This window comes from Falco rusticolus, chromosome Z (assembly GCF_015220075.1).
Source record: "Falco rusticolus isolate bFalRus1 chromosome Z, bFalRus1.pri, whole genome shotgun sequence".
NCBI classification, from domain to species: domain Eukaryota; kingdom Metazoa; phylum Chordata; class Aves; order Falconiformes; family Falconidae; genus Falco; species Falco rusticolus.
In genome coordinates, this window is record NC_051210.1 from 70,571,009 (window position 1) to 70,584,558 (window position 13,550).

General features: G+C 37.1%; 1 protein-coding gene across 1 annotated transcript in view; it reads right to left on the reverse strand.

The window, feature by feature from the left end:
* Window positions 1-3,714: 3,714 nt before the first annotated feature.
* The window catches only part of WDR70 (WD repeat domain 70), a 131,056-nt gene continuing 121,220 nt past the window's right edge, over window positions 3,715-13,550 (reverse strand). Inside the window, exons 17-18 of the mRNA XM_037373954.1 lie at window positions 13,378-13,540; window positions 3,715-5,509 (exon numbers count right to left, since the gene is read on the reverse strand). Of these exons, the coding sequence (XP_037229851.1) occupies window positions 5,425-5,509; window positions 13,378-13,540 (248 nt within the window). The 3' untranslated portion in view covers window positions 3,715-5,424. The remainder of the gene's footprint in view (window positions 5,510-13,377; window positions 13,541-13,550) is intronic.

Genomic DNA, 13,550 nt, shown 5'->3' on the forward strand with positions numbered 1-13,550 from the left:
TTTAAAAAAATCCTGAAATCAAAGGACATCAAGGGAATCCAGCAATTTCTAGGAAAAGACAACTGTTTTTCCGAAAATTTCTGAGTATATTAACCAGAAACTTATGAAGCCTTAAGAAAGTTAATACTGTATGAAACATTCCCCTCCCATACATATGGGAAACCTGATGGATTTGCCACTAACAATGAACCTCAATAGCGGCTTAGCTGAATGAACGAAGAATACATTCTTTACATCTGCTGACAACTAGAAGCTGTAAAAAGCTGCAGGCACTTTGGGGCCAAGAAAAAATTCAAAATAATCTGAACAAAATGTTGATACATTTTGAGAAGACGCAATGAAACTCAGTACAATGGACAAAATCCAATACTTAATAACACATAACCACAAGACAGTAAATTGGCTGGGCAGCAGCTTTGCAGTGGATGTTCTGGATTGTGTGTGAGGGGGATTAGGACCTGAACACAAACCTGTAATGCCAGACTGCGCAGAAAAAAGTGATTACTGAGACATGCAAATATTTTCCCTGTTTACTTATCAGCACTAAAAATGTAGCTTCATCTGAAACACTGAATACATTGCGGGCAGTATACTTAAAGAAGTGTGGACTATCAGAACAAGGCAGAGAAAAGCAAATAAATGATATACCAGAAAACATACACCATAAAACTGAAAGAATAAGAGGAGACTGAGATAATAAAATTCAAACATAATAAACTGCTGCTGCAAAGGGGAATATCATAACTTGACTTGCAAGGTTTCTGGGAACAGGATAGGAAATAGTGGGCTTACATTGGTGCAAGAATGTTTTTCTTAAAGATTACAAAAAATTTTCTACTGCTAAGAGGAATGAAGCATTGGAACAGATTGTTTAGGGAGATTGTGCAGTGTCTGCCATGGGAGTGTTTAAAGAGCTGATCCAATATACATGCCAGACCTGGTTCAGGTATACTTGTAACTTGAGTCAAGGATGTATGACATACCTTCTCAAGGACCTATCTAACCCAGTTTATCTGCTGCAGGTATTCATCTGTTGCGTCTACTATTTCATGATACAGCAAGGAAGAAGGCCAGAGCCCACAGGAGTACTTCTTTGAAGGAGTAAGAAAAATCTTGAGTACTAGCCCTGACATACAACAGCCCTGCGTGATAGCTAAGGTTATAAAAAAGAAAGAGAGACTTACTGGCTATGATTTCTGGATCTGCCTTCTTTTGAGTTATCTCTCAGAGTACAAGATGAACATACTGTCTGATCATCAGCCATTAAAAAAAAAAAATCACAAACTATTGCCAAAGCACTCAAGCAACACATAGGTTATGGAGATTCCCACAATCTGATCTGAGTGTAAGACACTGCTGCCAAAGTCGGAGACTGTCAGCATGCTCCAATACCCTTGCATGTAGGATGGGAAGCTTTGAAAACCAAAAAAAATTTCAATGAGAATGATGCGCTACAGACAGAGAAATATCTTGTGTTTCAGAGCTATCCAGACTGCATGAAGCAATTAGATGCTGGAGTCCCAGAGGATGGATGAAGAGCATATTGTATACCAAATTGTGTTTAAATGGGATTAGCCAAAAATCCTAGCAGATTTTTAAATGATGCAATAAGATGAGTCTATGCTTCAATGACAGGCAAACACAAGGACATGTCTGCTAGCCAACTATCCAACTCTTCATTCACATGTACTCAAGAAACAGATCAGCAGATGAGAAGAGCTCAGGGATCAACAACAGGGTACAGAACGTCACAAAATCCTAGCCTAAGAAGTCAGATGATTGTTAAAGCCTGCTGATTTTTAACGAAAGTAACTGTAGAGCCTTCAGTAACTTCCCATTGCTGAGAGCCAGGATAGGAGGCCATACAGGCATTTAACATGACAAGGAAATAGAAGAGGGATTTTGCAAAACTATTGTGACTAACAGGCCACATCAAAATTCCAATGATTCAGTATTAAAAGAGCATGTAAACTACAAACGTCTCAAGCTGGACAGCTGGACACCCCCAAAGGCATCAGAGGTCAAAGAAACGAAAGATAAAGATCTAACCAAGAAGATGGCACTTTGGCTCAGCAATGCCATGCACTGCAAAACACTCCTCAGGGTCCAGCAGAGACTGAACAGTAGAGGCTTCTGAATTCATGGTTTCTCTTCCTGTAATACATATTTTTCTACAACTCAACAGAGAAAATGCAGACGTGACAAAGAACATCAAACTAGGCATATAATTATAAGCAAGAAGCCAAAGACTGGGGGCTTCTGGGCACAGATTCAGAATTCTTGCTATCAATCACAAAAAACAGAGGCAGAAGTATTTTCAGTAAATTATAGGTCATAGGAAGTAGACCAGAGAGGAACTTAATCATAAAGTAGTTGCAAACAGCCAGAGGAATAGCGCCAGGACTTAAAGACAGCCCCAGCAATCCTCTCACCTGTTGCAGAAGACTTAAGAAATCAGATAGAACAAAGGAATAATGAGGATAGGACAAGAGGACTAGAGAGTCAAATTAAGACCTCTGTACCAATGGCAGCAACACAAACAAGGAATGCAAAACAAGGCTGACCACTAGCTGGTGAGCTGCAACGCCCTGGCAGGAAAGGCTTTGGTCCTATGGGTAGGCATGTAGTACTTGACAGCTGGTCTTAACTCATCATTAGCACAAAGGACAAAAGACCATAAATTGCCATAAATAAAGATCTAAAAGCTGCACAGAACATGGAGAGAAAAATCCAGGTTTGGACAAAGCACCATGGAGCCATTGTGCATGCCAAAATGCTAGTGATGCTTGTAGCACCTCTGAAAGAAGGAAGTAAGCAAACAGAAGTAGCCCACCTAGTTTCAGAAATATGAAACAAAAGCCCATCTGGACTCTGGCCACATTAACACTAAACATTGACACATGGAGGACCAAGATTACAACTTGGCAATTACTAAAACCTAGGTCCTTCCTGAAGTTTAAAAGAAAATTAGGTTCATAAGAAATTAACAAAAAGTGTAATTTCTAAATTCCAGTTTGCATGTAGAGTTCCATCTTTCATAACAAGTATTTGATAATGTTAAGATTTTTCTGTGGACAATTCAAAGGGCTGGGCCAGAGTTTGCTGTCCAAAGCATGGTCAAGCCATGGAGTATGTTTGTATGTTTTTATTGGAGACAAGTTCATATGTCTTTCCTGACCGGATTAACCCTTACCATTGAGCTATTCTAATTAAAAACTGCTTTTAAAAATGTGGTATGATTTGTGTTGTTGGTGAACATACCTGAAAATCCAGTGTAAGGACTAATGCAAACAAACTCATCCATGAGAAAGTATATGTACAATTTAAGTTAGTTTAAAATCTTTTCAATATGTACTGTTTTGAATTCTAGGCTGCTGAAACAGTCATTGTCTTCAAGACAATTAATCACTAAGTAACAATGATGAACTCTTAGAGAAATTGTAACAGACCTTGTGTGCAGTTCACTTAGAAGAATGGGTTCTGTAAGAACTGGGAAAGAAGGTCTAGCTGATATGAATAAATAACATAAAAGGAGAAGCTCTCCTAAAGCTTAAAGAAAATTAATTAGAAATTATAAACTGTTAATATTCAGCCTAAAACCAAGGACATCATAATCTTTTTAAAATGGTATTCAAGATTTTATGGAAATTTATTTGAAAATACTTTATTTTGCAGTCATCATTTGGACAAAAAAAAGACAAAAAATAACCTTAATGAATCAATGCCATTTAATGTTTATTCGCTGAGGGAGGCATCGCTCAGGGAGGCTTTTAGCAGGTCTTGTTACCAACTGCTGCTCTTCATCTAGTGCTTCTTTTTCTCCACCATTTACCATCCACCTAGCTATTGAATACTTCATTCCACTTATTTTAGCTACAATTGTAAATTAAGCATGGATTTGCTATTCTATGTAGGTATATACTAAAATATGTTTGCAAGGGGCAAAGACAAATTTTGGATTATTTAGTGAGGTTCCACTCTTATCAAAGGACTAAACTGAGTGAAAGCAGTGGAAATCTTTTATCATGGGAATATTATGCCAATGCCCATTACACCTTTCGAAGTCAGGCTTGATTTTGCCTAAAGTATATAAAAATGGTAACTGAAAAAGGTAGATAAGCTTGGAAAGGGAAATCATAAAACGAAATAGTGATGCAGAAAAACGCTTAAAAAAATATCTAAGCTCTGCTATCAGGACCACACACTTGAGGTTAGGAAGGTGCTTAAGTGCTTTGCTAAATATAGCCTTAAAATATGCCTTCAGAATCCATTCATAATTAAGAAAGCTTGATTGTTTATGATGTTTATCACTCTCTAGTCTTAGCGGAAATGCAGAGTGCTTGCTATATTGTATTTTATTATAATCACAATACTTAGCATATTATTTATAATTATAATCACAATATAAATGCCTAAAACTAACTTTGGTTCCTTTCTCCTTCTCTAAAGGACATTAATTTTAGATTTGTCCTTCACTTTATGACATCCAGAATTGCAATTTTGTGTTAAACAACAAAACCTCTCAATTTAAGAAACCACTTTCTAAAAGGTTAGTATTAGTCTTCAGAGTGTGAGGTAGGATATACATAATTCAGGCATACAAAAAAGTGAGTAGATACAAAGAACTAGTAATAAATACACAGCTTTGTTCTATCCTAACACTTAACAATACAAACTAATCAGGATAGGAAGCCTGAATAAAATTCTGCACCAACTAGGCAATACAGATGATATTATTATTAAACCAAGAAAAGCAATTGTCCATTCCAATTTCACATTACTGAAAACTGAAAGTTGTATAAAATAATACTGTGAAATACTACACATACTTAAAAGGAAATCTATCGTTCCAATAAGGACAGAAAATATGTTTTTTAAAATTCACACAGAAGTAGGAACTAAATTAGAACTTGTGTGAACACACAAATTAACTAAGCTGGATTATTCCACATTAATTCATCTAAATAGAAGTGTGAACTTTGTTACAATTGTAACGAAGGGAGCAATTTGTTACAAAATAACCAGGAAAAAAAAAAGCACTCTGAGAAACTGTACTATTTTATTTGTATACTTAAAATCATTGAACACTGTAATGACACAGCATTTGAAAAAGTGGCAGTAATTAAAAAAACATAAAGCAATGTAATGAATTCACTAGAGTTCTATTTATAAAGAGATATTTTTCACTTAAATCACAAAGCTAAATACTGACATAAAGAGTGCTTTGCCCAAGTCATTCCTTCCTACAAAATTCTGATGTCTGATTACGATCCAGTGTAATACAACAATCTCTTTTCACACTGCAGCAAGTTTTGTGAACTGAAATAATTTTTGCTTTCAAAATTTGATTCACCACCCGAAATAAAGAAATAAATGCTGCACTTTGTTTCAAATGCTCTAAAATTTTTCTTAAAACAAATTTTTTCAAATTTTACGTTTTTTCCACTCTGGCTTGTCTGTTTCATCATCTTCCGGTTCCACTTCTGCGAAAACTGTTTTTGGTTGCGTTCTAGAAAACATTTAAAAAGATCAAAATAATGGTCAGAGTACAATTCTTTATCAGAAATTATATTAGACATGCAATGGAAACAAAGTACATCCTTTCTATACTTAAAAAAAGAGCATTCCAGACTTGCCTGTTTTTCATTTTTAACATAAATCTACTAACTAACCTTGCAAGAGCTGAAGCAACTTGCAGCTCTTAGGCAAAGTCCAATGATAAATACATATCTTTTGCAAGTAATATTTCCTCATCAGCTTGCAATCATTATCTGTGTATTCCATGAATAAAATTAAGACAGAAGAGAGGAACAAATCAATATAATACAATGCTAGAAAAATGGAGCCACAGGTCTTCTCATTCCATTATTTTAAAAAAAAGAAACCTCCATTTTGACACACTATGGTATGAAAGCAGCCAGTAAGTGAAAACAGAATAGCTAAGCCAGGTTTCTGACTTAGCCTATGCATGAAAAAAACAGCTTCTCCTTCAGAGACTTTAGCCAGCACTACCGTAACATAAAAACCATAATGATCTTCATATGGGAATACAGTGTATCCTCAGTCAAGCTTGATGGTTATCTATTCCTCCACTGTTTACTTGTATTTTAAATAACACTTAAACTTTATAAAAATAATTATTGATTACTTTTTAAATGAACATAGCATCAAGTAGCGTTTCAATAAACTGTTTGGACATTCAGTTCCCCTGCTTTACACTATAATCACTGCATAGTTCCCTTTTCCAACCTGATTCTCAGCACAACCACTGCAGAGCTGAACTTACTAGACTTCTGACGCTGGCTGTGCTTGACTTCTCATCACAACTGATGTGACAAAGTACAACACAACCAAGGCAGTCATCATATCATTAATGTGGCAGGCTATGGACATGAAGCACTATTATTGTAACAACTGTTATTTGGCAGACTCTACAAAATGCAAACACCTTAACAAAATTACATCTGCCCTACTTAACACAATAGGCACAATTCAGTGCTGTCACGGACTTTGAAGAGTAATGGCGTGCCATCAGCTATAAAACAGCAGGATTCTCCATTTGTTAAATATGTGGCACAAAATAGATTAAAGTCACCAAAACTAGTCAATGACAACATCCCTTATAGGCAGAATCTTTCTGTCAGCCTGCCTTCTCCTCCATCCTCAAAATATGCCATGGAAGTAAGGCGTATACTAAGGCGTTCCCCAGACGGTCCTGCTCTATTGGTACATGGTCCCTGAGTACAGGCTATACATCTCATTACACCTAAGCAGACCTTGTACCCAGACAAGGACTTTCACTACTGAAGTCAGAGGAGTCATTTTGCTCTCCATGGAAAGTGGAACCAAGGTTAAGAAAAAAAATTTCAACTTAAAAATTTCATCAAAAAATAGTTACACAAACTCTACTTAACCAACCACTAAAGAAGAATTCAAAAATAAATAAATAAATAAAAGAATCAACATTCAATCCAAAGCCAGACACCAGGGATGAAGGCTTTATTGGCCAAAATACTGGATTTTGTTAGCTGCTGAAGAGGTGGGATGTATGGAATATTCTCCTTTTTCAGAACACATTGATGGAAGTTTATTTAGCTCATTTTAACAATGTATCTTTTATCACAATAAACGAAAGGTATGTAAATGCCATACAGGATCACATCAGGTCAGTATTAAGATGCTCATTAGTAAAGCACAACTAACCAAGAGTAAACCTATCACTTCTGATCCTGTAACCTGCAACTATCATAGTTTTGGTTAGGAACTTCCAACCAAGAAGAATGCCTTAATCTGTGAAACAGCTAGCAGAAACTCAGTATTTTCCAGGATAGGAGTGGCACAGAGAAAAGTTGCAGACCTCAGCTATTATTAAGTATGCTATTGAGTCCAGTAAAGCTGGGGGTCGGGGGAGAAGAAAAAGAAACTGTAGCATAATCTAGCAGTGCCCTGATATGCTATGTAGTTTTTTTAAATTACCGCAAAATGACAGTAGCCTCAGCTTGGATGAAATGTAAACTGTTTCACCTCTACAAGCGACACAGCAGAAACTGGGGCACCTAGGGTGGGTGAGTCATATGCCTGATCACTTTAAAGGCATAAGCATAGAAAACGTTTTTTCATAGCATTATTAGCAGTGATCATTTAAATACAAATTGTTCTGCTTAGTAACTGTACTAGAGGCTGCTTGTAGTAGGAGTTTGCTGCATAATGAATATTTATGCAAAAATAATCAAAACAGGTTTACTACTTTGTTTTTATTTCTGAAGGCTAAATAATACATATGGAAATCTGTGTTCTTTTCTCTATCAGCTTTGTCAATTTTATCATCCTTGACTTCGAGGGTTGATTTCAGTTTGTTTGGGAGAGTCTCCATGGGAGTCTGTCATGGTGGCCAAAGGGGCCCAGGACAGACGGTTGATCTTTGAGGACAACCTCCTCAAAGCACATTCCATCCCGTGCACAGAAAGTGAAGTCTGGCAGAAGCCTAGGATGGCTGTACAGGGACCTCCTGACTGAGGTAAAACCCGAACCCCAAAAAGGAAGCACAGAGACAGAGGAAGCTGGGACAGTCTTAGCCAAGGGGAACAGAAGCATTACATGAACATACAGGAATGGAGTTACGAAAGTCAAAGCTCAGCTGGAGTTGGAACTGGAAAGAAATGTGAAAGGTAACGCTAAGGGCTTCTACAGCTACACTGACAGCCAAAAGAATGCTAAGGAATATGTGCCCAATGTGGCAGGTAACCCATTAATGTCGGATATGGAAAACGTCAAGATACTTGGTGCTTTTTTTGGCTCTGTCTTCCCTGAGAAGGTCTGCCCTCAGTTCTCTGAGGATCTCTACACTACCAGCAGTCTTGGGGAGGCAGTGATATATCACCAGAGACAGGGACTATGTAGCCTATTGGATATACGCAAACCCATAAGATCAGATGGGATGAATCCAAAGGTGCTGAGGGAGCTGGCCAATGTCATTGCAAGGGCACTCTACCATCTTTGAGAGGTCATGGTGACTGGCAGAGGTTCTCAATGATTAGAAAAGGCAAACATCATCTTCTTTACAAAGGGCAAAAGGAAGATTTGAGGAACTACAGCATGGTCCACCTAATCTCAGCCCCTGGGAAGGCTACAGAACAAATCCCCACAGTAGGCATTTCCAGGCACATGAGGGACAAGGTGACAGGGAACAGCCAACATGGATTTAGCAAGGACATACTATGCCTGCCAACCAGACTGCTGGAACAGGCTGCCCAGAGAGGTGTTGTGGAATTGTCATCCTTGAGGACATGCAAACTTGGCTGGGCAACCTGAACTTGATTGGACCTGAGCAACCTGATCTAAGTGAACATGATTTAAGCAGAAGGTTGGACTAGATGACCTCCAGAGGTCCCTTCCTACCTAAATTATTCTATGCTCCATGTGTTTCCACATGACTGTCCGCTGAAACCAGTATCTCACACACTCAACAAATGCATTCCTGTTGTGGGTTACAGTAACAGGCTGCAAACAAAGATGAGAAAACAAACATGATTTATTCATACTGCGTGCTTCCCTGCTCCAGTGGTTTTCAACGTATTCAGATATGCAGACCCCTAAAAAAATTTCCAGGGACCATACAGACTGCTTTAGAGTGACCATAATCTCTCCTGCTATGGGTTGCTTTTCTTAGTTACCTTTCAGGGATCCAATAAAGGCAGCTCATTGACATCTGAAGTTCATAGACTAGCAGCTAAAAAAAATACTGCTACAGCTAAACCAGCTGCAGATGAGAACTGCATATCACAGCATGTGACTCATGTTGCAGTAACTTTTGAAATTTGTGTTTATATTGCACTGAAACAAAATAACAAAAAAAAAAAAAAGACAACTTTCAAGCATGCTTAGAAACCAGAATAATGTCATAAAGGCTACTTTCAGACTGAAAAGTGAAGGTTTCCAGCATCAGGCCCCTTTGTATTCCTTACTCCACCAGCCATCCTGACCCTTCTCTGAATCTCAGGGGCTTCCACCTCAAAATTACCGATTTCCAAAAAAGATTTAGCTTAAGTATACCAACAAGTGCCAACAAAATCACTGTTACAAAACATTCTGTTCACTCTTGTCTCTTCAACTAAATATACCCAAGGCACCCCGTGAGTAACACCTCAGACACTGGTGCTGCCATCTAGAAAAAGTTCAGTGAACACAGCACAGCTAGAGGTTGCTGCGGCAAGACATTCCCTTTTGCCTGTGACACACCATGACAAAGGCAGCAAAACAGGGGCAACACCACTGAACTGAAAGGTATTTTCTAAGAACTCTGGTCTCCCTTGGTGGGGAGGGAAATGTCACCCTCACCTTCTCCACGGTACAGAAGGGAGCTACATCTGGGCCCAATTAGGCCCTCAGCTATGATGTTTAGTAATTCCTGCTGATCCTTCAGAAGGACGTCTCAAGACGTTATAGTACCTCTGTACAGCTGTGTTAAAACAAACAGCTCAAAAAGAATGTAATTTTCAAACATTTACAACTGATGCCTAAAGTTCCTTTCCTGTAGTTCTTTACTTGAAATCTTCAAGTCCTTCCTTTTCCTTTCACTCTACCGGAATGGCTCTTGCCAAGGTCTCTAACAAGCTTTTTCCTGAAAAATCTGAAGATCTTTTCTTTATCCCCATCCATTATGACTTTTCTGCTGTGTTGATCACATCTTTTTTGACACTTTATTCACATTGGGCTTCTGTGATATGTCATCTCCTGATTCAGCATGTACCACTTGTCATCCCCAGTATGCTTTTCAGCGGCATCTGTTTTTTCACCCATCTTTTTCCTTCTTATATATGTCCCCCTCCTTTTCTGGCTCAATTTTTAGGAGGAACAGAAAGGCCAGGCTAATGATAACAAACTTGAATTTTTTTTTCAAATTACTGTTTGGGTTCAAGAATAAATTAGGTACCTCTAACTCCAACAAAAAGAAAATGTTCTCACATACAATGTACAGACTAACAGCAGAAGTCATGTTGCAGGTATTTCTTGTAAGAATTAATGAAGTTAAAATACAATTTAAAAAGCATGAAATCAGTTATCTGATCTAGAATGACCTAATCAGCATGAAACAGGACCAAACAAACTCTAACTCAGTCATCACAATCCGAGTTATGAAAACTCTGATCAACCAAAACACCAGTGTTTCTTAGCCTTCTCAGTCTAAATTTCTTTAATAACTCACTGAAGAAAATTAAAAAACTAGTTTCCTGTGACATTTTCTTAAGAAGGAGAATGAAAAACTCTAAGTGAATAACCATCTGCTAGACAACACAAAACCAAAAGCCTTGTCAAACAAGGATGTATCAAGTGGATAGTTTTATACTATACTTAAGTGAAAATTTACTACAAGAAATGTGGAGAAAACGAAACCAGAGAAACAAAGTAGTAAAAAGAATAAACACTTCAAAAAAATGAAATGTATTGGATGTATGTTTTTTAGGTCTCAAGACAGTATGCAATTTTAAGCACGTATCAGAATATCAGCTTTCCTAACTTTACAGTGTATCTTATGCCATAGCTAAAGCAGCCAGTTTCCCTAGGTTTGTATACTGCGTGCTATTACAAACCCCTGATTTTAACAGGGCCACCAGGGACATACTTACAATCCAGTATTACATGATAATTTTTAACAATGACTTGTAATTTGTCTATTTTATTAAATATGCATCAGTAAGAATATTTGTAAGATGCTTTATATACAGGGTAAGCATACATGCCCTGTAAAGTCAGATATAAGTAACACAGCTTTCTACATTATCTGTGTGTGCAGGCAAGCAGCTAATGAAACCTGTGACTGCCACTGGTCTGCAGCTGTTAATATAGAACTCTATTTCTGAAAATTAAGAAAATAACACGGTAATAAAGTTTTGCATTTCAGTGTCTTACCTAATAATAATTGTAATTTTTAAAATGCTTTTTGTATAGAGTGCAAGTCAAGATTTTAAAGCAAGGATAACGGCAGTTTCACTGGCATGAGATTTATCAGCTGACAAAACCATCAAGGCAGCATGCTGTTGGCTGCAGTCCAATTCCCCCATATACGTATCACCATCTGTTGTGTAAGTTAATAGCAGTCTGGACTTGCATCCTCCCCACTTCTCAGCCAGCTCTCTTCTTCGCCTGCAGCTACATCTTTAACAAGAAACTGTAATGAGATCTGCCCACCTGATACAGTAAGCCTTCTGTAATACAGCTATGTTTTAAAACTTTCATGTCTACTACATTGCAGGTGTCAGGGATGAAACTTAATATACAATCAATGAAGTTACAAAGCCAAAAATATATGGAGGTATCTACCTACCTGAAGGAATGTGTGATTGTATTTACTTTTGAGAATGGTTTTATCTGAGATACAGAACTGCAGGTGCCTACACATTCAAAGTTAACTTCTGGCAAAGTTAATCTCTAGCAAACATTAACTCTCAAACATTTAAAATCAGTATTTAGCATATTCATTACAACAACTGCTACAGAATCAGGCTTTCAAATATTCTTTCTTTGGTACCAAGGGTGATACTGTATAATGCATTGGTTTGATGTACAACATCAAATGCCATACTTTTAACTACCCACCCAAAGGCAGGTTGGGTCATTGACATTCCCAAGGTGCTTTGGAACAGCCATTCAGTTACCTTTGTGAACACATGGGTCAAGTCAGAAAAGAAGTGTCAACACTAGAAACAGCTATGATTCTCAATATATTTTGTTTTTCTGGAAAGAAGTGGCGATTGTTTCACTGAAGAGCTAAGCACTAATAAAGAAGTACAGTCAGTAAAGTACTAACAAATGTACAGCCTAGGAGATAAAACACTTGGCTGTAAACATGAAAAAATAGTTCATTACTGGCTGTTCTGTGCAGACTATTTCATCTCTTCAAAATCTTTTCTTTATGCATGTTGAAAATGGTACTTATACTAGATAGATCATAGTGTGATATAAGAACACTAATGAAGATAACAAAATGAAAATTTTAGTAACTTTTGAAGTGGTAGTTTCTGTTCATTAGTATGAAATGCATTTATTTAGTATTTATTTTAGTAATACTCTGAATGTATTTATTTAATGGTTTAAATTGTACTTATTTTTAGAAAAAATATCTTTGGTAGAAACCATGCTAGAATAATATTGCACAATTTTCATTGTAACACATGCACACAAATACCACACACACACATGCAATCTAAACTGATTAAGTTACCATCTGTGGGATTACCAAGATTTTACTACCATAATCTTGAAGAGGCTTTTTAATTTATGTAACAACAACTGCACACTTACTTCCTTAGTTTGAATTTTTAGCACCAGATTTTATTAGTGCTATTTTTGATATTGCTACACCTTTAACGCCAAGTTAATTCAAGCAGGTACTCCAATCTTTGTGTAGGAAAAGTTCAAATAAAAACTTACGACATTTGGGAAATCATCTAAAATACGCTGTCATAACATCAAGTAAATATCTTGAAGGTTTAACCTAAGAATCAGTCAGAATTAGAGGGCATATTGGAAAACTTACCATCTCAGTCTGTCAATGGAAGAGTACCTTATTAAAAAGTATATTGCCATTTCAGACATTGATATGGAGAAGATTTTAAACTCTAAGCAACTTAGAAAGTTTTAAAATAATTTTCTAGTACTGACAGGTCTATTTTAAAATTGGAAATGTCAAATTTCAACAATTTAACCTCCTGGAAACTGTTATCTTCATAAAAAGAGTATTGTATATTCTTGGTTCACTTATTTGTGGCAGCAACCCAGAAAATGAAAAGTATACCATTAAGAATGCGTGTCTTCTGTTTTTACCAAACTCCCACTGGCCTCCAAAAATATTACTTGTATTTTTAATTGTTTCCTTACTTAGCATAGGCTGGAGCAACCCAGTATGGATTCTCCTCCGCTTCCTTTGCGTGACGTAAAATAGCCTCTCGAGGGTTGCTATCATCTGTCTTATCCAGTGCAATATTCTTGACTATATATGATGACAAGGTACCTCCATGAGTTCCAACACGCCCACCACGACCTTTAGCAAA